General features: G+C 36.6%; 1 protein-coding gene across 5 annotated transcripts in view; it reads right to left on the bottom strand.

Annotated features, from left to right (window-relative positions):
• Positions 1–26809, bottom strand: part of SBF2 (SET binding factor 2) — a 440997-nt gene that overhangs the window by 124026 nt on the left and 290162 nt on the right. For all 5 annotated transcript variants that reach the window (XM_057749271.1, XM_057749273.1, XM_057749274.1 and 2 more), the window contains one exon: positions 8648–8716. In XM_057749271.1, coding sequence (XP_057605254.1) covers positions 8648–8716 — 69 coding nt within the window. The remainder of the gene's footprint in view (positions 1–8647; positions 8717–26809) is intronic.

Raw genomic sequence — 26809 nt, 5'->3', positions numbered from 1 at the left:
ATAATATCCATTCTTGAGCTTTTGAGTAAATTATTCAATAACTGCCTTGTATCACAAATTTAAACTGTGAATATGAAACTAATATTAGTAAAGAACAGTAATTACAAACTAATTATATAATTATAGAGGTTTCCAGGAGGACCAGGAGAAAGGAGCAGCCATGTAAAACTGGAAAGAGTGAGAGAAGCAAGAAGATGTTGTGCAGAGAGGGAGGAGGAGGAAGGAATGCTAAGCTGTCCTAAAGAAAAGAAGAAAATAAATGCAGGAAGTAAAAGCAAGATACTATTTTTCTGGCCATTCTAAAATTCTGCTGTGCTGGAGGCATCTGCTATAATAAACACATTCATATCTCTTCCAGGCCAAATTTGGATGCAGCCTAGTGTTGATGCCTGTCTTCACTTTGAAACGTTTTTCTGCTAATTTTTAAGATTAGTATTTGATTTTACAGCAGAAAAAAAGATGAAAAAAGACCCTTCATCACTACCCCCCTCCTCTTTTTTTTTTTTTTTTTTGGCCAAAAATGTAATCCTTTGAGACCTGTTACAGGAAATGCAATGTATCCAGGTCATGGAGTCTAAGGAAAACAAAATTCTTTTCCTATTTTGTAGGTTTTTAAGAATCTCTCTTGTCATTTACCAATGGGCAGGGAAATAAAGACTGATGAAATATCTATTTATTTTATTACTATAAGATTTTTCTTCTAGCAGCAATCTTTCATCAGTTAGAATTAACTACAAGCTGTCATATCTACAGTAGGACAAGTAAGGTCCACATTAATGACTAAGAGGCAAAGCCAGTTAGTTATTCAAGTAACTTCTAAGTCATCAAAATACAAAAGTGCATCTGGTGTGATTTTGAGTACTTAGTATGTTTTACATTAGAAATAGGTGGAAATTAGAGATTTATAAATAATGATGTGTGATAATTATTTATTAAACTAACCATAATATACAATTAGTCAGTATTTCCTAACTTTGCCTCCTCCAAGCCAAAGCTTAATGAAATAGCCTTGCTGGATATATGGATGAAAATGGTTGGAGGAATGAGGAGGCAGAAGTGATGCCAGTTCAATACCTCTAAGCAAAGAGACAAAAAAAAGCTCTAAGAAGTATGCTGCGTAATTGGAACTCATGTGGGGAATCCTATTATAGTTAAAGAAAATGAGCTTTGGAGTCAAGTAGAACTGAGTTTGAGTCCCAGCTCTGCCACTTACTAGCTCAGTGGTACAAACTCTCTCTAAGCCAGAGTTCTTTTGTCTTAAAATGGGAATAATACTCATTGAGCTGGATTAGGTACAGTAAACCAAACATGGCACCTTGTACATAGTAAAATTCAATAAATATCATTCCTAACACCTTCCTCTGGACTTCTGTTCTTTACTATGTTCTATCAGGTGCACAGGCTTAAATAAGAGATATAAACCTTTGACATGAAAGACAGATAATAGATTTTAGTTTACTTGTTTTGGGGAACAGATGTTGGGGGCAGAATTACTCCTAGAGTCTTGTGGCAGGAAGCTCATCATTCAGGAGATGGACCAGCAAATTTTGAGATTCTCCGTGCTTTAAGTTAAAGTTCACTTCTGTTTCTCTGATTAGGTAAGCTAGGTTTACCCAAATGCCTTTTTTCAGATTTTCCACAGATTTTCCTATCACACCATGCTGAATATATTTGCTTTGGGCTTCTATATTTTGAAATGGAAATAATATCCAGGTCTCAAATTTTATTTAGTCAGATAAGCTGGTGGATATTGATTTAGAATGTATAAGCAAAAGTTAAAATTTAGCAACGGAAAAATTAAAGAACTATAAAATCATGTAGACAGAAATGTAAAACATATTTCTTCAAACTGAGAAATCAGGTTTTACACCTCATATTTTTTCCTAATATATTTACTAAATGATAATTAGTTTAATTATATATTACATTTTAATTAGGTATAAATTGAAACAATACAGAAGGTGACTTAAGCACTAAAGGTGTGAAAAGTTTTTCATTAATAATTAACAGCCCTAAAGAAATCTTCTAAAAACACAGGTGACCTTCAAGTATAATTATGCTCAGTGAAAGAAGCCAGACATAAAAGAACACATATTGTATGATTCCATTTATATAAAATATCCAGAAAAGGAAAATTTATAGAGAAAGAAAGTATATTAGTGGTTGCTAGAGAATGGAGAGTGACTGTAAATGGGCATGAGATTTCTTTTTGGGGTGATGGGAATGTTCTACAATAAGATGGTGGTGATACTTGTACAATGCTGTAAATATACTAAAAGTCACTGAAATGAAACAAAATAAGTGGATTTTATGGTATTTAAATTACACCTCAATAAATCTATTAATAAAAATAAATCTTCCATGTGGCTAGATTTTAGAAAAGACATTCTTACATGCTAAATGAGATGAGAATTTTGAAGATGAAATCTATTTCTACTGAGAATGAGAGCCTGAATAATGTTCTTATGCTGAAATAAGCCCTAGCTCAATCAATCAGTCAATCAATCAATCAAACATCCTCAAAGTGCCATCCGCATATGGAGCTCTTTGGAATCTGGAAAGGCAACATGTCAGGGTGCTTGAATTTAAGGTGAATAGAGTGCTGCTTTTCCTTCCCTGGGTAAACATAAACCACAATAGGTACCAAAGGAGAGAGTGTCATCTCTCCTGGGAGTCGTTTTGAGCATCAGTAACCAATAGATGTGCCTCAAAGAAGTAATTTGTCATACTTTGATAGACTCCAGGACACTCTCCAGATTACCTGGGTTATTAAGAATTGCAATAGGGTGACCCTAAGGTACGTGGGTCACTAGGAGAAGGTACTAAATGGTGGTTCATGGTGGAGAAGCCCATGGCCTTCATTGTTGCTCACTGCTATCACTGGGAAAGAATATCTGATTTTGGTTCCAATTCTGTACTGCCTATTGGTTTTATCTTACTCTTTAATTATTTTTCTTCCCAAAAAAGTAACATTTAGACAAGAACCCCTGTTTTAAACTTTGAGTACATATTTTGCTTCTTAATTTAATAAACATGATCTTTGAATAAAAAGGACCTAAGTAAACAAAGAGTAGCCCAACGTTATTCATTAACTGTGAAATGGATCCTCTGTCAGTAGTTAATTCATTAATGGATACAACATTAGACAGTATGTTTCTTGAGGGTAAGGACCATGTCATTCATCTGTAACTCTGCAACAAACATAAGCACAGGGCTTGGCACACCGAATAAATATTTGCTGAACTGAGAAGGAAAACACCATATAAATAATAAACATAATATAAATGTAAAAGATTATTTTTTTACCATAAAAGTAACCCTAATAATTTCAAGACAGGCTTCATAAGTTAAAGAAACATGAAATACATCCAAATTCTTAAAAGTAGAAAAAAGTGCAAAGGAAATGTAGAGAGAAAAAAAAAAAACAACCTAAATTTATGGTGGCTGTGGTGTAACAAATTCCCAAAGATCTAATATAGATAATGTTACAAATTGAACATATTTTACTCTAAGTAAAGCTCTAAAAGATAAACATGGGGGGGACTCGAGGCGGGGGAGTCAAGGAAGGGAGGGAATATGGGGATATGTGTATAAAAACAGATGATTGAACTTGGTGTACCCCCCAAAAAAATAAAAAAAATAAAATAAAAAAAAAATAAAAGATAAACATTCATTTCATCTGGGCCAACAAAATACTCTGATTTTATGAGAATGGTAAGTGTATACATAATCTTTTCATTAAAAGATATACATCTTTTCATTAAAAAGAAAATATACGTGCTGAAAACTATAAACCACTGATAAAGAAAACTGAAGATGATTCAAAGAAATGGAAAGATATCCCATGCTCTTAGATGAGAAGAATTAATATTGTTAAAATGGCCATACTACCCAAAGCAATCTACAGATTTAACGTAATCCCTATCAAAACACCCATGACATTTTTGACAGAACTAGAACAAAGAATCCTAAAATTATGTGGAATCAAAAAAGGCCCAGAATTATCAAAGAAATCCTGAGGAGAAAGAACAAATCTGGAGGAATAACCCGTCCAGACTTCAGACTATACTACAAAACTACAATAATCAAAGCAGTGTGGTACTGGCACAAAAACAGACATATAGATCAATGCAACAAAATAAAGAGCCCAGAAATAAACCTGCACACCTACCATCAATTAATCTATGGATAAAAGAGATGAGAATATGCAACAGATAAAAGACAGTCTCTTCAATAAATGGTGTTGGGAAAGCTGGACAGCTACACGTAAACCAATGAAATTAGAATACTCCCTCACACCATATAGAAAAACTCAAAATGGATTAAAGACTTCAATTTAAGACATGACACCCTAAAACTCTTAGAAGAGAACATAGGCAAAACATTCTCTTACATAAATCATAATAGTATTTTCTTAGATCAGTCTCAAGGCAAAAGAAATAAAAGCAAAAATAAACAAATGGAACCTAATCAAACTTAAAAGCTTTTGCACAGTAAAGGAAACCATCAACAAAATGAAAAGACAACCTACGGACAGGGAGAAAATATTTGCAAAGGATACGACTGACAAGGGATTAATATCCAAAATATACAAACAGCTTATAAACCTCAATACTGACAAACTAACAACCCAATCAAAAACTGGGCAGAAGCCCTATAGAGACATTCTTCCAAAGAAGACATACAGATGGCCAAGAGGCTCATGCAAAGATGCTCAACATTGCTTATTATTAGAGAAATGCAAATCAAAACCAGTGACGTATCACCTCAAACCAGTCAGAATAACTATCATCGAAAGTCTGCAAATAATAAATGCTGGAGAGGGTGTGGAGAAAAAGGAACCCTTGTACTTTGTTGGTGGGAATGTAAATTGGTGCAGCCACTATGAAAAACAGTATGGAGGTTTCCTTAAAAAATTAAAATTAGAACTACCATAAGATCCAGTAATCCCACTCCTGGGTATATATCCAGAAAAAAACAAACACTATACTTCAAAAATATACACGCACCCAAATGTTCACAGCAGCACTATTTACAAAAGCTAAGTCATGGAAACAACCCAAGTGCCCATCAACAGAAAAGTGATTGGCTTAAGAAGATGTGGGCTTCTCTCTAGTTGTAGTGCGTGGGCTTCACTCTAGTTGTGGCCCACAGGCTCCAGAGAGGCGTGGGCTCTGCAATTTGTGGTACAAAGCCTCTCTAGTTGAGGTGCACGGGCTCAGTGGTTGTGGCACGTGGGCTGAGTTGCCCCATGGCATGTGGGATCTTAGTTCCCTGACCAGGGATCGAACCCGCGTCACCTGCATTGGAAGGCGGATTCTTAACCACTGGACCACCAAGGAAGTCCCTATTTATTATTCATTGTATTATAAAGACTAATATAAGTTCCTAGTGGCCACATCAATCTTTTGTTCATCCTGCTGCCCAAGATGTTGCCTGGCATAGTAACCTTTTATGTTCCCGTAAGATAGAAATTCATAAAGCATCTGAATCAATATGATCCACTCCCTAACCAACCCTCTTTGTCGGTTATCAATGCAGTCCCTCTTTCCTCCAAACCTACCTTTCTTTGCCTTGCTTTGTGGTACTGGAGCTGGACCTGTAAAAATTTCTCCTTTTCTAGTTGGCACAGTATTAAGCTTTGTCAGTAGGAACACTGCAGTATGAAGTGGTTTCTTTTTCTAGTTCTAGTGTGCTTTTTCCCTCTTGTTCCTATGACATGTACCTGCTGGTCATGTGTGGACACCCAGTTGTGCTCACCACTTTGCAAGTTTCAGTGGTACCCTAGTGAGGGATTCCTAGCAAGTCTTGCCAGAACTCCAGTAGGCAGTTTCCTGCTTGCCAGCCTCAGGGAAGTTCACCTCAATGCTATCCAGTGGCCATAGCAACACCTCTCCAACAAGGTCTGAATCTCAGTCTTGTTGGGGAGTGGCCCTCTCCAACTTTAAAATTCTCTTTATTTCTTTGCAGTTAATCCCCTATTACTACTTAATAACTCCTTATATTAAAATTTTCCTGCTCATATTACTGGTATGGTTTCTGGCTCCTAACTGGACCTTGACTAATTCATGCCAAACTCAAATTAAACCAAAACAAATCAAGGAAAATCAAGCCAAGTCAACAACAAAGAATTAAATCTACAAACCCATCATAAAACATAAGTTTGTCTTATTAAGTTTGATAACACAGAGAAAAGCATGGCATGTAGCTCAACTTGTTAACGAATTGCATTAAAAACTTCCACGAAACAAACAAAAAAAACACAGTATGATGGTTTTGTACTGGGTAAACTAAGCTAAGCTAGAACTATATTTCCCAGAATTCTCTTTCCTCCATGATTCCAGGTTAGGGTTGACCACAGAGAAATCTGTCTAAGATTTGGAAGGCAAAAATGAAGCAGCAGCCATTATATTCTGAAGGTCAGTATAGGATGCCACGTGCTGCTGTATCTCATACACTTTGTCACTGATCTACTGGATCATCTTGATGTGTGGAAAGAACTGTGCTCACATTTCCTCCAGTTCCTGCTGGATCTCTTCTTTTAGCTGCTCCTAGTCAGGGCCAGGCACATATGTAGCTTCATGGCCAATAATGCTGCTTCTTTTTTAGGTCACCTGCTTTCTTGAGGTTGGAGGACGTAAGAGACATACACAGATTCTAGTTTGTCTTTGTTCTTCCCTGTATCATGCCCAGCTTTTCTTCCTGATTGCTGGCCTGATGGTCTACAGTCACTTCAGGGCCACAGGAAGACCCTAATTCAAAGCTTTCCATAAACTTCTTCCCCAGCTTCTATAACAATATAAAAGCTAGTCTCTATAATAGACTCCTTACTTCCTATCACTCATGGTGCTTCTGCTCTGATGATCAAACCCTCACTAATATACACTATAAAACAGATAAATGATCCAGCTTAAAAAATCTTAATTTGGATTTCTTGAGCAATTGAGTTTCTACTGTCAATTCTTATTTTCCCTATGTTTCTTATTTATTTCTACATAAATATCTTATATGTTATAGTGGGAAAAATTTTTAATGCCATTTTCTTTAACAAATGCCCATGTGAGAGCCCATATGAAGGCTAGTTAGAACCAAGTTTTTTGGTTATGCTGAGATATGGAGACAAATTTCCTTGGTGGCTTAAGATACAGGAGAGCCTGACCTTTTTTTGTAACACTGCTGTTCTCCATACTAGGAGAGAAATAAGATGAAGAACTACTAGGGAGAGTTCAGAGAAGACTAGTATGTATGCCATTTAAGAAAAATTAGAGTGGCCTAGAGATGGGTTTAAGCTGAGAAGGGAAAACCAAAAGATGATGCCCAAGCTCCAGCTGGTCGTCATCAGTTTTTAAACCCAAATTAATTTGTTTAACATTTTTGAGATTTGTCTTTGTTTCCTGAGCACGCTCAGTATGACCAGCCAGGTCTCAGAAGTGTAAGTCTCATAAATTCCATTTTCTGTTTTAGAAGAGGATGGGAAAGTAAGGAGGAAGAGTTATATGCAATGAGTCAGCACCAGAGAAAGAGCTCCTGATTATGGAGAATCTTTGGGTTAAGATCTTTAACTCAGAGACTGTGGGCAAACCATTTGAAGTAAACTTTTTAAAAAACCGGTCTTATCAAGAAATATTTATTGAGCACCTACTAACTGCAGAACGGGGGCTAGACCTCATCAGTTAGAAATGGTGGATGAAACAAAAACGATGGGCAGAACAAAAAGAGTTAAGAGAATACTGCCAGCATCTAAGGGTATGGATCATTTCCTGACTCAGCTAAGGCATTTTATTGGTACCTAATTCTCTACTAAAACAGCTCTAGGAATATTTGATAATCTCTTCTGACTTAGAGCCCATGAAACGTGGAGTAGCATACATCAGAAGTCCTCCCATACCAACTTCCTGAAGTCCTGGGCTTCCTGAAGCTAACCGCACGTAACTGAACCAGGGGGTCAGCCTGGCCACCACAGGTTTATTGCTTCCTGTACATTTCAGAAGGACGTATTCAATGTGCCATTCAGAGTGCGGCTATTTAACTCCTTACAAGTCACTCACAGAAAAAGAGCAAATAGGAATTTGCTGGATTTGTTTGCCATAAGAATTAATCTCTCTATGAAAAGGTATGGATAGGACAACTATAATAAATGACAAAGTTAAGAAATGCACTGAATATTACGGAAATTTTTCAGACAGTTCATAGAAATTGCCAATAAAGTTAAACTCTAATTTCTGCCTCCATTTATTTATCTAGCTTGTTCATTCATTCATTCATTCATTCAACAAACATTTGACTGACACTGGGATACAGCAATGAATAAGACAGACAATATCCCAGCCTCATGAAATTTATGTTCTTTGGTGAGGGAAAACAGTCAAATGTAAACTAACCAACACACAACATAATTTCAGGTGTTATTAAGTACTCTAAAGAACAATAAAGTAGGGATGGAATGGTGGGGTTATATCTTAGGAGATAATTTAACATTATATATTACATTTTTTACACATACTATGCAATAAATGTTATAATAAATATAACCACAGATATGTCTTAGATACACTAAGGGGACAGGACTGATGTAGTTCCATGACAAATCAAGCTGAACACATCTATGTAAATCATAATGACTTATATATAGACCAATGAAACTTACCCTATAGAAAGCACTGGTCAAAGGGAGTAATGCTGCAGCAATGTTATATTCTTCTAAACTTGAACAATCCTTAAACAAAACAAAGAGAAATGAGCATTATTAGGACATTTACCAGAAATCACAAATATATGGAAACAAAAATCTATGATACATTATTTACTGCCCTAAGGGGTTTTTACTTTTATTTCAAATTGTCATTAAGGCTTACCTAGATAAATGTGAAAAAAAGTTTGAAAAAAATACTATCCCAAAGCATATTCCTTTTTTTAAATTAATTAATTTATTTTTAATTAAAAAATTTCTTTTACTTTGATCATTCCATGCAGCACTCGGGATCTCAGTTCCCTGACCAGGGATGGAACCCATGGCCCCTGCCATGGAAGCATGGTGTCTTAACCACTGGACCACCAGGGAAGTCCCCCAAAAAGCATTCTTTAGAAATGATATAAATATACATTTGAGAAAGGTATTTTCATACACTATTTGTGAGTAGCTACTTTTACTTTTCTGTTTTACAAAAATTGTGCTTACAGCTGTGTACTTTGTTCAAAAATTTAACTACTATATTTCATTGACTCTAAGATACACATTTCCCCCCCCACATTTTAACTTCAGAATCCAGCAATTCTGCTTCTGGATTTACACTCCAAACAACAGTGACTTGAACAGCCATAGTAGGGCCATGACCTGGAACAATGTCCAAGGGCAGCAAAAGTTGCAAATAACTTCCTCCTTAGAGAGGTCAGGTATAGTAATTTCAATCCCAATCGTAGAGAATATAACTATCTCCATCAAAATGCAAATTCATCAGCCATGAGTAGTTCATATGTCTGTATGAATTGATTTTAAACTCACAGAGCTGGGATCTTTTTTTTTTTTTTTTTAAGTTTTTTGGGGGTACACCAAGTTCAATCATCTGTTTTTTTTTTTTTTTTTGGGGGGTACACCAGGTTCAATCATCTGTTTTTATACACATATCCCCGTAGAGCTGGGATCTTAATATCAATTACTCCAATGCAATTTCTCTACTTTTCGGATGAGAAAAGGAGGCCTAGAAGTCAGCCAGGGCTAGAATTTAGATTTATATACCTATCAGCCTGGTGCCTTTTTCCTCTAAACAATGCCTTTTGTACTTGATTGCTTTCCTCATATTCTTGAGGTGGAGGATATGACTTTTTTGAGCTGCCAGCTCTAACTTTGGAGTGTGAGGGAGGGAGAACAGGCCTCAACAGCAGAGCAGTTGGAGGCTTAAAGCTGCAAGAGGGCACTGGTACCAGGGACAAAGCCCCTAGAAAAAGGAGAAAGAGTCAGAAGCAAAGAGAAAATATACCATAGACAACCTTTGTCTATTTCAAAATACTACTACAGCTTGGCAGGGCTGAGGGTGGAAGTGGGGAGGGTATAGCACTGCACTGAGGAAAAAAAGGAGGAAACTTTCTTTTATAAGTCATGGCCCAAAGGTCTTCCGCCCATTTTTGGATGGGGTTTTTTGTTTTTTTTGATATTGAGCTGCATGAGCTGCTTATTTATTTTGGAGATTAATCCTTTGTCAGTTGCTTCATTGGCAAATATTTTTTCCCGCTCCAAGGGTTGTCTTTTCATCATATTTATGGTTTCCTTTGCTGTGCAAAAACTTTTAAATTTCATTAGGTCCCTTTTGTTTATTTTTTATTTTATTTCCTTTACTCTAGCAGGTGGGTCAAAATAGATTTTGCTGTCATTTATGTCACAGAGTGTTCTACCTATGTTTTCCTCTAAGAGTTTTATAGTGTCAGGCCTTCTTACATTTAGGTCTTTGATCCATTTTGAGTTTATTTTGGGGTATGGTGTTAGAGAATGTTCTAAATTCATTCTTCTACAAGTAGCTGTCCAGTTTTCCCAGTACCACTTATTAAAGAGGCTGTCTTTTCTCCATTGTATATTCTTGCCTCCTTTGTCAAAGATAAGGTGACCATATGCACATGGGTTTATCTCTGGGCTTTCTATCCTGTTCCACTGATCTATATTTCTGTTTTTGTGCCAGTACCATACTATCTTGATTACTGAAGCTTTGTAGTATAGTCTGAAGTCATGGAGTCTGATTCCTCCAGCTCTGTTTTTTCTTCTCAAGATTGCTTTGGCTATTCGGGGTCTTTTGTGTTTCCATACAAATTGTATAATTTTTTGTTCTAGTTCCGTGAAAAATGCCATTGGTAATTTGATAGGGATTGCAATGAATCTGTAGTTTGTTCTGGGTAGTATAGTCATTTTCACAATGTTGATTCTTCCAATCCAAGAACATGGTATCCTCTCCATCTGTTTGTGTTGTCTTTGATTTCCTTCATCAGTGTCATAATTTTCTGCATACAGGTCGTCTGCCTCCTTAGGTAGGTTTATTCCTAGGTATTTTATTCTTTTTGTTGCAATGGTAAATGGGAGTGTGCAGATGGCCAACAAACATGAAAAGATGCTCAACATCACTAATCATTACAGAAATGCAAATCAAAACTACAATGAGGTTTTCATAGCAGTCAGAATGGCCATCATCAAAAAATCTAGGAGCAATAAATGCTGGAGACACTGTGGAGAAAAGGGAACCTTCCTTCACTGTTGGTGGGAATGTAAAGTGATAACAGCCGCTATGGAAAACAGGTTGGAGGTTCCTTAAAAAATTAAAAGTTGAACTACCATACGACCCAGCAATCCCACTACTGGGCATACACCTGGAGAAAACCATAATTCAAAAAAGATACATGTACCACAATGTTCACTGCAGCATTATTTACAATAGCCAGGACACAGAAGCAACCTAAATGTCCACTGACAGCTGAACAGATAAAGAAGATGTGGCACATAAATACAGTGGAATACTACTCAGCCATAAAAAAGAATGAAATTGAGTTATTTGTAGTGAGGTGGATGGATCTAGAGTCTGTCATACAGAGTGAAGTCACAAAGAGAAAAATACCGTATGCTAACATATATATATGGAATTTAAAAAAATGGTACTGACGAACTCAATGGCAGAGGAAGAACAAAGATGCAGATGTACAGAACAGACTTGAAGACATGGGGAGAGGGGAAAGAGAAGCTGGGACAAAGTGAAAGAGTAGCACTGACATTTATACACTATCAAAAGTAAAATAGATAGCTAGTGGGAAGTAACTGCATAACACAGGGAGATCAACTTGATAATTGGTGATGACCTAGAGAGGTGGGATAGGGAGGGTGGGAGGCAGGCTCAAGAGGGAGGGGATATGGGGATATATGTATAAATACAGCTGATTCACTTTGTTTTACAGCAGAAACTGACACAACAGTGTAAAGCTATTATATTCCAATAAAGATCGGAGGGAAAAAAATAAAAATAAAATAAAATAAAATGAGCTAAAAGGATGTATTGTATAGTATGGGGAATATGGCCAATATTTTGTAAAAAGTATAAATGGTGTGTAACCTTTAAAAGATATGAATCACTGTACTGTACACTTGTAACTTGTATAATATTACTGTACACCTACTATACTTCAATTAAAAAATAAAAATAAAATTAAAGAGTTCTTAATAGAATTTCATGCATTTTCAACTCTGAAAAACACAGCTGTAGAATACATTAAATGTTCAACTCCAGAGAATACTGAAATAAATAATGAGTTACAAGACACATCTCTGTCATAAAGAATCATTCTCATATAGGTGACATTCTCTGGCCCAATTTTAAAAAATAACTAAAAGATAGGCTCAAACTTCCTATACTGTTTTAAAAATAATAGTTCTAATTAATTCACCACACAAAAAAAATTTACTGGATAAATGAGTAAATGAATGAATAAAGGAATAAAAATCTAGGATAGATGAATGAGGAGAACCAGCTAAGGACAGAAACCTGGGAACGATACACACACACACACACACACACAGAAGGAATAAAGGAAAACCAAGATGGAAAAGAGAATTAGGAGAAAACAGTACTATACATGTCAAGAGAAGAAATGACCAAAAGTGTTGAAAGCTTCAGAGAAATTCAGTAAAATGAAGATTGAGAAAAAGCCAAGAAACTTGTGAATCAAAGAGGTCACTGGTGACATGATAAGGGCATAAGTGAGTAGAGTAAAACAAAAGTCCCTGAGTGCAAACACTGATAGTTGTAAAGGGAAGGAAGCTGCTTGAGGGGTTATGACATCCAAATAGCTGGTTGAATGAATCCTGGTAAGGCTGAACCACATGAATACTAAGATTCTACATAACCCTTTGATTCTATAAGAATTAGAAGGGACCCAAGTACACCAAGAAGGAAAATCCAAGGGAGAGAGAGTTGGAAAAGGAAGGTCACTGGTAAAGCAAGGTTTCTGTGATATGGCTGCTAATCAATGTGGTCCCCATTTCTAAGGGGGAAACATCTCATTTCCATAAAAAGCAAACAAACAGAATTTATTTTAACCATCAGGATTCCTGACTATTTCAGAAAATATAACATATTAGGAGAGAGAAGCTTGGTTCCACAAGGGAGACTCAGGCCTACCTAAGAGGTTTCTATAGGGGCAGCTGAGGGAGTGTCCTCAGACTGTTGTGCAAACACTGGTTTTATGGAGTACTGATAGCTGTTACTTGGGGAGAAATTGGGGAAATGCTGGGTAAACAATATTAAGTGATATGTTTCTGTTTGTTTTTAAATGTTAAATGTTAACATTGTTTTTAAATGTTAAGATGTTTTTGTTTGTAGGACTTCTCAGGGCTTTATACTGTCACTGCATGAAAGGAATTTGGTAGGCAGCATTTCAAACCTAATTTGACTAAGAACATTTTTAAGAAAGCAATTGAAAAACATATTTTGAAAAAATGATTTAATATCATAAAAAATCTTCTGCGAGCATTCCAAACAAAAGATCATTTAAAAACTTAGTTATGAGCTTTTATTTCTTGACTTATGGTCACATACTGATAGGCATTTTTACTATAAACAACTAAAAACACTAGATAACATATTTCAAACTCTGTAATGGACGGCAACGAACTGATAAGAGAAGTAAAGAATACTCAAGCCAAAGTATAAGTTAAGTAGGAACTTGGAGAGAGAGAGCACCAAAGTACAAGTTTACCTCAGCAACTATTGGTGAGCAAAATAAATTTGAGTATTACTTTGAACAACTCAAAGGACTCAAAACATAGGAGACAAAACCCAGTGCTCACTAAAGGTAGGACGTCCATCAGGAGAACTATAATAAAGCAGGGATCCCCTAAGGGCCACCTAGAACACCAGATGGGAAGTCTGAGATATAAAAAGATAATTCAGCAAGGGAAGTAATGAATATGAGTAAATTAAGCATACAATGACTATATAAAACAGTAAAAATAATGTCTTTCAGTACTAAAGAAAAATAAGATACAACTAAAATACACAACCACAGTAGCACAGACATTGTAAGGTGATAGACTGGAGTTGGATTTTGATAAATTAAGTAAGCATTTAAAATTTTCTGTATTACTGCCAAAGGAACAGGAATAGAATGAGTTACAACTTATAAACTAGTGGGGGAAAAATGGACTGAAAGAGAAACAAACACAAAAACCTACAACCCAAAGGAAAGCAAGGACGAGGAAAAGAAATTTAGAAAAGAGAAACAATCAAAAGAGAACAAAATAAGATAGTAGGAATAAATAAAATTATAATAGCAGAAATAGACCAAATATTCTGGTTAAAAGACAACTATTGTAACAGAATAAGAAACTAGAATTCAAATATTTGTTGTTCAAAAAGACATAACTTAAGGGTACACAAAAAGGTAGGAAAAGATGTACTGAGAAACTATCAAAAGAAGCTGAGACAGCGAAATTAACAATGATACAAAATAATCTTAAAGCAAGTGTATAAACTTAATAACTTTGCCTTAGCCTTAAAACACATAAAGCAAATAATGTCATATAAAGAAAAACAGGTAAATTCACAATTGCATTGGAAGATTTTAATACACCTCTCTCTCAGTAATTGAAAGATCAAGCAGGCAGAAAAATCAATACTCCTAAAGAAGATTTTTTTTTTTAAAGTTAGAGCTAATGGAAATACATAGAACACTATATACAAAAACCTACTTGACCTATTTATACTCTAACACTGTACCCACAACTGTTCATACGGATTTAGAAAACCTGACTTCATACTGGGCCATAAGATAAGTCTCAGTAAATTCCAAAAGATTAATATCATATAGATATGGTTGTCAGACCACAGTACAATTAAGTTAGAAATCATTAGTACAAGTAAAATAGTTAAAATTGTACCTGGCACATACCAAGTACTCAATAAATGTTAACTCTTACTATCACTGAGACTAGGACTGTATCATAACTATTTACTTTTCTGTCTCCTTACTAAACTATTAGCTCTTCGATAGTACTTTTATAGCAGTAAATGAGAAAAGTATCAATATTTATGGAAAGCTTCTGAATGATTTATGCCTTTTTTAGAATGTCACAAAGCAGAAAAATCAGTAGAAACAAATTATCTTGCCAGGTCTTAGATCTCCAGAATGATCTTTGAAAGTAATTAGCAGGGTACTCCTTTGAATAATAATTTTCATTCATTCAACAAATATTTATTGCTGAAGTCAGATTACTGGTTGGGTAGATCTTAAGTTAGATCAAGTGATCTTTGTTTTTAAATCCAAGGACATGAGTTCTAGATATAAAAAGAGTGAATACTAGAACTAGCTGAGTAATATCACTCAGCCATACCTGTAGAAATAAGCATGCGTTAGAGAGAAGAAGGGAGAGAGGGGAGGAGAGAAGTAGAGAAGTACGGGGGGGGGGGGGGGGGGATGGGTTGGGGGGAGGGACAGGTTGGGGGGAGGGACAGAGGGAGAGAGAAAGACAGATAAGGGGTGGGGGAGGGAAAGAGGAAAAATATGAATCACTGAGAACTCCCTTCAAAGAAAACAACAAAATCAACTGAGAAATGACTTTGAAGGCAGTCATTACCTTGGAGTCACAAAGTCAGACTGGGAAAACTGGATATCCACATGAAGAATGAAACTGGACTCCTAACTCATACCATACACAAAAATCAACTCAAAATGGATTAAAGATCTGAATGTAAGACCTGAAGCTATAAAGCTCCCAGGAGAAAATATAGGTGGTAAGTTCCTTGACATCACTCTTGGCAATGACGTTTTGGATTCGACACTAAAAACAAAGGCAACAAAAGCAGAAATAAACAAATGGGACTATATCAAACTAAAAAGTTTCTGCACAGCAGAGAAAACCATCAACAAAGTGAAAAGGCAACCTATGCAAAGGAAGAAAATATTTACAAACCATATATCCAGTAAGGGGTTAACAGCTAAAATATTCAAGGAACTCATACAACTCAATAGCAAAAAATCAAATAACTCAAAAAATGGGCAAAGGAACTGAACCATTTATCCAAAGAAGCCATACAAATAAATGGCCAACAGGTACATGAAAAAGTACTCCACATCGTTAATCATCAGGGAAATGCATATCAAAACCACAGTGAGCTATCACCTCATTGTTAGAATAGCTATCATCAAAAAGACAACAAATAAGTGCTGAAGAGGATGTACAGAATAAGGAATGCTTGCACACTGTTGGTGGGAAAGTAAACTGGCACAGCTGCTATGCAAAACAATATGGAAGTTCCTCAAGAAATTAAAAATAGAACTATCATATGATCCAGCAATCCCACTTCTGGGTATATACTGATATACAAAGCAAACAAAATCATTATCCTGAAGAGATACCTGTACTCCCATGTTCACTGCAGCATTATTCACAATAGCCAAGGTGTGGAAGCAACCTAAGTATCCATCAATGGATAAATGGATAAAGAAAATGTGGTTTATATATGCAATAGAATATTATTCAGCCTTACAAAGGAAGGCTTGCACTTCCTGCCACTTGCAACAACATGGACGAACTTGGAGAGCATTATGCTAAGTGAAATAAGCCAGACAAAGAAAGACAAATACTGCATGGTATCACTTATAGGTGGAGTCTAAAAAAACCAAAAAGGCACACTTAGAGAGTAGGATGGTGGTTGCCAGGGGCTGGAGCATAGAAGAAATGGGAAGATGTTGGCAAAAGAGCACATATAAGATGATTAAGGTCTGAGAATCTAATGAATGACATAGTGACTATAGTTGATAATACTGTACCACATAATTAAAATTTGCTAAGAAAGTAGAACTTAAGTATTCTTACCCCTCCCCGCAAAAAGGAAATTTTTGAAGTGATGGATGTGTTAATTAATCCGATTGTGGGAATCCTTTCACAATGTATGGTATATTAAACCATCATGTGCTACACTTTAAATATAACTTTATTTGCCAATTATACCTTAGTAAAACTGGAAAAAATATACAGACCATGTAGGAAAATACCACATCTTTTCCATATTCTCTGTCATCTCCATGGATTTTATAAAATAATCCCAGAATACGGCAAAAAGTGTGAATCATCTTTTTCTTCCTGACTTATTCCTCACCCTATTGCTTAGGACACTGCTATGCACAAGAATGTCATCCCCTGTGTCCTAGCACATCTGAGTTTCTTTAACAGAAATGCCTTGCATGTTTCTGAAGACTGTCATGAGGCCCAAGGCAATAAAGTTCAACAGACTTGAGCTGTAATCTTCTCCTAAGGAAATGGTTGGGATGCCAAGATGCCTTTTGACTTTGATTTCACAGCAGGGCTTCATTTGTAATGATGCTGTCCAAACTTTAAATGACAACAGCTGTGATATGAAGTCCCACACACTCATTTATAAAAATTTCCCACAAATTAAAAAAATTAAACAATGGGGAATTTCAATCCATGACCAATTAGCAGGGAACAGGCAATCATAAAACATTTAGGAGCTATTTATTATCTTACAAAATGTTTACACATTGTAGTGCATGTCTCAAACCTGAGCGCCAGTCAAACGCTGATTGCAAAATATAAATATAAAATTCTTTGCAAATCACGTTAGAGACATTCTAAGTTAATTAGATTGAAAAATGGAAAAAATTTTGAAACAGTAAGTACAACTATTGACATAGCAATAGCATTCCGGAATAGTGCAGTTATCTGTTGGGGAATCAGTCCATAAACACACATCCTGAAGTCCCCTGTGTTTTGGCCACATAATAGGAAAGCAGTTATAGACATATCAGGCAATTTATAAGCTTACAAGGACTTGAATGCCTTTACATGTTTTATTCTGAACTTTGCTATGTAGTTTACCTTTAATTTTCTTCCTACAACTGAAGAGTGAGCCCTGCAATCTTAATTTCTCATTACCCTCAGTTACTTCATATTTTGATTTGTATACTTTGAACTGTCATGACCAGCATTGCTATTTTCATAAAACTTTGGAATCTTTCAAATATGATATATGTAAACATTAAAGAAAAAAATGAGACTGAAAGGCAGAATGTCTTACAAAACTGACTTTTCTTGAGTTTAGATATAGCTCAGAAATTTCTTTTTTGAATTGTCCAAAACATTGAGAACATTTGTATCTTCTATATAGGGACAAAAATTAAAACTACCAAAGCCTAAAGTACCTCTGTGTATCACACTACTCTCCTGCTCAAAAACGTCAGCTATGTCCTGACCATTTCAGGATAATGACCAAACTCTTCTGCCAAACCTGTAAGCCCTCCAAGGTCTGGACCCTCTCCACACTTACCTGACCATACAGCTCTCCTGCTATAAGCTGCAGCTCTAGTCAGTCTGCTTTATTTATCATCTTCCATTTCACATCATAATTACTCCTACCACACCTAATATCCATGGAATACAACCCAAGCCTGGCTTTATCATTTACACTCTTCCTGCTTGGCACTTCCATATGCTTGCCCTAATGTTTTCCCACCCTTTCCAAGTACAGTGATAAGTACAAAATAAGCAGTAGGACTCACTGTTTCAACCTCAGGTTACATTTTAATCCTAAATCTACTAATACAACCATCAAGAATGTATCACAATTTTTACCACTATGGTTATTTAAATATGTACCATTACTCCCATTGAGACAGAAGATTAATGCTAGACTTGACAAATAATATCAAGTTTTGTTTTAAGTTTCTGAGTGAATGGTTGAAGTCTGCTTCAATTTTATATGTCTGTAAACTAGGACAGTGCACCTGGCATATAGTAATAATAGCTAACATTTACTGAGTGCTTACTAAATATCAAACATATTTTCAGTATGAATTTACAGAAATTATTTCATTTGATTTTTATAACATCTCTAGGAGGTAGATACATAATTACATCCATTTTGTTGATGAAGGAACTGAGTCTCTCAGAGGTTTAATAATTAACTGAAGGGAGGGAATATGGGGATATGTGTATAAAAACAGTTGATTGAACCTGGTGTACCCCCAAAAAAAATAAAATAAAATAATAATAAAAAAAAAAAAAAAAAAGAAATAAAATGTCCACGGTTCCAAAAAAAAAAAAAAAAAAAAAATAATTAACTGAGATTACATGGGCACAGATGGCAGAGCCAGACCTCAAACCCAGGTAGTTTCACTCCAGTGTTTGTGCTTTAAAGCTCTATGTCCTATTGCCTCTCAAATGCAATAAAGTATAGAACCGATTCTACAAATGGCATCTGTGGCAACACATAATTCAGGCAAAAGAAGAAATTTTCTACTAATTATAAATAATTTTCTCAAGAGAGGTTAAAACTATACCACATGTGTAAAAAAGCAACTGAAAATTTAAAATGTGATTGCTAAAATCAAAATGCAAAGGAAGGCCTGGAAGTTAATTTTTTTCCCTCAGGGTATCCTTTTATTTCATCTCTATCTTCATAATTTCTTTAAAAATTAAGAAATATAGAGGATCAAGTCAAAGCTGCTAAACCATGCCTAACAGGAGTGCTAGAAATAGAGGACGAAGTTGGTAGAAGAAAGTAAAAGAAATAATGAAAAGAATGTAGTCTTCATATGCAAAGAGTCCAGTGAGTGTCAGACAGGACAAATGAAAAAAGATATTTGGTAGACTGAATAAAATGTGGTATATTGATACAAAAGAATAATACTTCCTGAAAGTGAAGATAAACAAATTATAACTATATCCAACATTATGGACGAATCTCCCAAACAAATTTTGATGCAAAGAATCAAGGCAAAAAGAACACATCACCACCACACCATCATCACCATCATCAAATTAGTCACTACCGAAACACACATTCTTAATTAACATTGGCCTCTATCTCTATTTACCCCATCAAACACACCAGTGTAAACATGTAGGACTTCATAAAGTCTACCACAGCAATGTCAAAGAATTGCTTATATCAAATTGTACTCACAAAGGAAAATCTAACAAAATTAGATCAAGTGAAAAAAAGATCACCAGTTAGGATGATTTTATGCTAACTGTTTTAAAAGAAAATGACTTGATGTCAGAGGACTAAAGGGAGTCCCATAAGGAAAATAATGAAGGCTTTGAATATTTTTGCAAAAATGATCATCTTTGGGATAGTGCTGTAAAAGCCAAACATAAAGTAAGTCATGATGCAATTTTTTTAGGAAAATTATTTTAAATACCTTTCCCTTCCCCAAGCAAAAGTGAGATTCATACTTTGGTTCTAAAAATATCAGCACATGGTGAAATTATAACCTAAATGTTTGTTAAAATTTTATATTTCTTCTTTTAAGTATAACGTATCAAAAACCCTTCTCCTGCTACTTGTTATGAAATTTTAGTTCTCATTTTAAATGGATTTACTGGTGGTGATAGTGAAAATTAGTTCTACTCTTAATGATCTAAAGGATGCAGGAGTGATGGTCTCTGTCATATCTTTATTTAATTCTCTAGTCTTGTGTCTGTAGAAACCAGACAGATCTGGAGGATAAAAATAGACTACAGCAAATTCAATCCCGCAGTAGCTCCAATGGCAGTTTTATAATAAAGATGTGTTGTCTTTGCTACAGCAGATTATCATGGTTGTGGGTATGTTGCATGCAATCACTGATTTGGTGAATAAGTTATTTTCCATACCTATCAGAGAGGAGGATCTGAAACAGTTTGCACTTACATGAAGCGGACAATGGTAAGCATTTACAATTTTGCCTCAGGGATATGTCAGCTAAACTCCCTCCCATCCAAATTCACTTGGAAGAAATTTGGACCATCTGAATGTCATACAGAACATTATACTGATCTACTACATTGATGACATCATGCACAAATTCCGGTAGGCCTCTTTGGGCTATGAAGGAAGCATATTCCACATCCGGGATTACTGTGCAGGCTCATACCAGGTGACACAAAAGCTGCCGGCTCTGAGTGGGGCCCAGAACAAGAAAGGGCCCTGTAGCAGATCCAGGAATTAAGAAGCCCTGCTTACTGTCACAATCAGTGACCCACCTACAGAATTCGCACTTTCCATTGCTGTAACTCTGAGTTGTGCAGGGTTACACATTCCAGTCCCCAAAGGAGGAACTTTTTTCTACCAGAGGACAAAACAAGAACCTCATTAATCTATACACTATGGCTGTCACCAAAGCACATTAGACTCCTAATGCCCAGGAACTAGTAGACAAGAGGAGCCATCATTTTGGCAGAAATAACTGAACCCGAATGCCTGGGACGTAGGGTTAATGTCATACAACGGGAACAAGGAGGAATGTGTTTGGCACCCAGGTAAGTCCTTGGTACTTCCTTCACAAATTCTGATGGAAAATGAACAAGTGCAGCAACCCTGGCCTAAGAAAGACAAGGTGACCAGAGGTTACGACCCTTGCAGGATGACAGTCTGGGTCATAAGAAGGGAAGTTAGCATCATTTGCAATCCTACGATCTGCAAGGCAAACATTTTTCCCACTTACCTTCTTCCAAGTTTCCCCCAGCAAGAAAGGCACACTAGAATTCTGGAGGAACTGCTAACGAATACCCATGAAGAAGTGGAGGCGAGCAGCACGAGAGATGAACGTGACAATGCCTTACCCAAACACCCCTTCAAGGAAGAACTTGTTGCCCCCATGACTGGCAGTGCTGTCAACTGCACTTCCCAAAGCAGCAAATATTCAATGACTGATTAAGGTGTGGGTCCATACCCAGCCGTTTTGATTTAATGTGGGGCAACTCCAGCTCCAGAACTCTGTGTGGATCAGGCTGAAGCTACCCTTGAGCTCACACTGTCTGACTTCTCCTTTTGCCCAATTCTATTTATTTTCCCTCCCTCCCACAGATGTGGATCCAAAGAACACTCCCTAACAAACATCCTTTGCACTAAATTCTGCCTAGGAACCTGTTTCCAACCTGAAACAACTTCCTACTAAAGTAGTAGCACACACATTGTTTTCTGGGGAACCCAGGCTAAGAGAGATCTGTAGTTTGAAAAGAGCACTATTGGCTATGGGATAATGAATGCATTTGGGCAGGAACAAAAGTGGATGTGGAGCCTTAGAGAACAAACTTATGGTTACCAGGGGAGAAGGAGGGCAGGAAGGGACAGTTGGGAAATTTGGGATTGACATGTATACACTGCTATATTTAAAAAGGATAACCAACAAGGATCTACTGTATAGCACAGGGAACTCTGCTCAATGTGATATGGCAGCCTGGATGGGAGGGGAGTCTGGGGGAGAATGGATACATGCATACGTATGGCTGAATCACTTTGCTGTGCACCTGAAACTACCACAACACTGTTAATTGGCTATACTCCAACATAAAATAAAAAGTTAAAAAAAAAAAGTGGATGTTTAGACAGGTATTGTAACAGCCTAGGTGGCATGACAGTAGCTTTGATTGGGGTATTACAGGTGGAGGTAGCGATAAGAGGATCGAGTTAGAAGGTTTTTATAGGGTAAAAATCAATATAACTTGGTGTTAGAGATAAAGGAGAAGAAGGTGTCAAGAATGACTCAGGTTTTGGCTTGCATAACTGGATCAATGGTGCTGCCATCTGCCAAGACTGGGGACAATGGAAGGGAATAAGGTTTGAGGGTTGAGGGGTAGAGGAAATGCACGATCATGAGCTCAGTTTATAACCATTAAAGCTGAGCGTCTTTGACACATGAAAATGAGATATCAGGTATCCAGCTGGATATAAAGGTGTAGAGCTCAAAGAAAAGGTCTGGGGTAGAAAAATAAACTTATGAGTCATCAACATGTAGGTGGTAGTTTAAGTTGAGGGTATGAAAGAGATCATCCTTGAAGTGTGTATAGAATGAGACCAAAAAAAAAAAAAAAAAAAAAAAGAATATAAGGCTTTAAAAATTAAAGGCCAAGTGGAGAAGGATGAGCTTTCAAAGAGGGAGAAGGAATGGCCAGAAAGGTATGAGGATATATAGAAAATGTTGCATCATGGAAGCTAAAGAAAGAGAGGGCTTCAAAAACAAATTCTAACTGATAAACTGCTTCCTCTATCTTCAAAGCAAGGAAAAGCTAGTGGACAACCATGAAGAGATAACATTAATAATTTATATAGTTTACATAGTTTCAAGGTAGCTACTATAACATATTTTTTGTTTGTTTTCCTATACTCCCCTCCCCCTCAAAAAGACCATAATTGAAATTCCTGTGACAAAAAAAGAAAGTGAATTATAAATCTGCCACATTTAGAATGGTTTATCTGTCACATTTAGAAGGACTAATAAATAAATAAAACCTACAGAAAAGACTTCTACATCAGAAAAGCCTTCATGTATATAAGTGAGGTTATAAAGAAAAACAGCTCTTTTTAGCATTTTAAATCCACAGGTTATCATTATGCTGCCTTTATAATATTAGCAAAAGATAAAATAATCAAATACTTACACAACCAATTATCAAAAATAACTAGAGACAATATTCTTTGTGATTTATATTGTAAAAACAATGATAACATAAGATCAGAAAAAACTTAACTAGCTCTTAGTTTCAATAAAATTATTCCTGAATGTCATTATGATGAATTAAAAATGGACATTGGCAGAAAAATTTTAAATTGTAAGACTCATTAGTAGTATTATTTATAAAAGCTTTTTGAAAGTCAAAATCAGGTTCCACACAGTGAATGAAACATGTGAAAGGTGAGACAACCATATTTAACCACCCTTAAATATAAATAGGCAAGGGATTATCAATCCTATGGTTAAATACATTTTTTCTGATGCACTGATAAGAAAGACAGTAAAATGTAAATTGTTACTTAAGATCAGGGTAGTAACATGAAAGCATTTCTGGGGATCCTAAGAAAACAATGTTTGCAAATTCTGAACTTATTTCTTAATGACAACATAGAACTAGACACTGGCCAGAAAATCAACCCCCTCTAGATTGGCTTTGGCCTTCTGAACCCCCCACCCCCACTTTCACTGGCAAAGGTCACCACTAGTGACCTCTTACTTGCCAACAAAATAGATTATGTTTAGACATTTAATTTAACCTCTGTACCGTTTGTTAAGATTAAATATATTTTCTTTTTAAAAAACTACTTTCCTTTAAAAAAACTCACAAACTTTCATTTCATTACAAAAGATCCAGGAAAGGCAGGTAAGTGAAAAAAAAGAAAAATATCTTGTGACAAATCCCATGACCTTTAAACAACCAATGTAACATCTTGGTGTCTATGCTTCATATTTTTCCAAATCACGAACTGTATATTTATTCATATAATTTTTTACTTTTATATAATCATTTCATTCTTTAAAAAAATTAACTTTTCTTCTAGTTTTACTGAGATACAACTGACGTACAGCTCTGTGTAAGTTTAAGGCATAGAGTATAATGATTTGATTTACATACATCATGAAGTGATTATAACAATAAGTTTAGGGCTTCCTAGGTGGGGCAGTGGTTAAGAATCCACCTGCCAATGCAGAGGACATGGGTTCGAACCCTGCTCCAGGAAGATCCCACATGCCGCAGAGCAACTAAGCCCGTGTGCCAAAAAAACAAAACAAAAAAAAAACAATAAGTTTAGTGAACATCCATCATCTCATATAGATATCAAATTAAAGAAACAGAAAAAAATTTTTATTTTCTTGTGATGAGAATTCAGGATTTACTCTCAACAACTTTCAAATACAACATACAGCAGTGTCAACTATATTTATCATGTTGTACATTACATTCCTAGTACTTATAACTAGAATTTCGTACCGTTTGACTACCTTCAGCCAATTCCTCCTCCTCTGACCCTCTACCTCTGGTAACCACAAATCCAATCTGTCTTTCTATGAGTTTGTGTGTTTTTGAAGTACAATTGGCCTACAATACTGTTAGTTCCTATTACACAACATAGCGATTTGATACGTCTACACATTCCAAACTGATCACCATAAGTCCAGTCACAACTGTGTCACCACAGATCGTTACACAGTTATTGACTATAGTCCCCACACTGTGCATTTCATACTGTGACATTTGTTTTGCACCTGGAAGTTTGTACCTCTCCATCTCCCTCGCCTACTTCTTCCCCTACCATCCCCCTCCCCCATAATCGCCCTATAACAACACTGCATTTTTACTCACCTCCCACTGCACTGACTGTTTTTGACAACATATTAGACTTTTTTTTTGTTTTGTGTATTCCTTAACTACTTATTGCAGATACCCAATTTGACTACTTTTTAACCTTCCTACTAGCTTATATGTGGTTGATTTACTACCTTTACTATATATTTGCCTTTACCAATTAGATTTTTCCTTTTGTAATTTTCATGTTAGTAGCTGTGGCCTCTTTTTTTTTTTTTTGGATTAGAAAATGTCCCTTTAATATTTCTTATAAAGCTAGTTTGATAGTGTCAAACTCTTTTAGCTTTTATTTGTAAAACTTTTGATCTTCCCATCAAACCTGAGTGAAAGCTTTGCTGGGTAGAATATTCGTGATTGTAGGTTTTTCCCTTTCATCACTTTAAATATATCACGCCACTTCCTTTTGGCCTCCGTGGCTGGATCCCAGGGCAGCTGCCTGAGGGGTCCAAGGTGTCTCAGAATTGGTGTTGGCCTGCTGGTGGGTGGGGCCAAGGCCCAGGGGGTCCAGGGACTGCTGCCTACCCACTGGTGGGTGGAGCTGGATCCCAGGGTCTGTGACTGCAGGGCCCTGGGGGTCCCAGGGCTAGTGCTGGCACACTGGTATACAAGGGCTAGGTGCTGAGCACTCTGGTAGACAGGGCCACATTCCAGGGTGGCTGTGGGCTCAGGGGCTCTTAAAGTTGCCAGCTTGCTGATGGGTGGGGCTGGGTCCTGGCACTGATAAGCTAGAGGGAAGATTCTAAAATAGTGCTTACCAGCACCAGTTTCCAGGTGGTGGAACGAGCTCTCAGAATGGCTGCCGTCAGTGGCTATGGCTCCAAGGTGAGCTTCTCTCTGGGAGGCTCTCCAAGATCTGGGAGGCAGGTGGGTCTGACCCAGGCTCCTTTCAAATTATTGCTTCAACCTTGGGTACTGGAGCATGTGAGATTTCATGTATGCCTTTGAAGACTATTTCCCACAGCCCTCTCACTCTCCCAAAAGTAAGCCCCTCTGGCCTTAAAACCAAACATTCTGGGGGCTTATCTTTCCAGTGCAGGACTCCCAGGATGGTTAGCTCAATGTGGTACCTGGACCACTCACTCCTTGGGGAGAACCTTGGTAAATGTAATTACCCTCCCATTTGTGGGTTGCCCACCTGGCAGTACGGGTCTTCACTATACCGAGTCTCTAGCCCCTACTACTTGACTTGTGGTTCCTTCTTTACATCTTTAGTTGTAGAAAATCTTTTCTGCTAGTCTTCTGATCTTTCTCATCAATAGTTGCTCTGTAAATAGGTGTAATTGTGGTGTGCCCCTGGGAGGAAGTGAGCTCACAGATTTCCTACTCTACCACCTTGGCCTGCATTCTTCCTAGTCACTTCATTCTTAAACTAATTTCCTACCTTGGCCTCTATGACCCAACTTTCTCCTCTTACATCTTTTCTCCTCTTACATCTCTGACCCTTTCATCTCAATGTCCTTTAGAGGTTTTATTATTCTGCCCACCCCTTAAATGTCAGTATTTCTCTCTTTTTTTGTTTCATCCTTAGATCTCCTCTCTTATAGTATCTATTTTTCTTAGACTGGCTCAACCACTTCTATGAGATAAAGTGCCACTAAATTTCCAGCCTAGACAACTCTCCTCAGCTCCAGCTGACTGGACTCTTCCAATTTGTTGTAAAGCCCTCAAACTCAATATATCTTAAACTGAATTATCTCC

This window comes from Hippopotamus amphibius, chromosome 9 (genome assembly GCF_030028045.1).
Source record: "Hippopotamus amphibius kiboko isolate mHipAmp2 chromosome 9, mHipAmp2.hap2, whole genome shotgun sequence".
Taxonomy (NCBI): domain Eukaryota; kingdom Metazoa; phylum Chordata; class Mammalia; order Artiodactyla; family Hippopotamidae; genus Hippopotamus; species Hippopotamus amphibius.
This window is presented reverse-complemented; position numbering and strand designations above follow the sequence as displayed.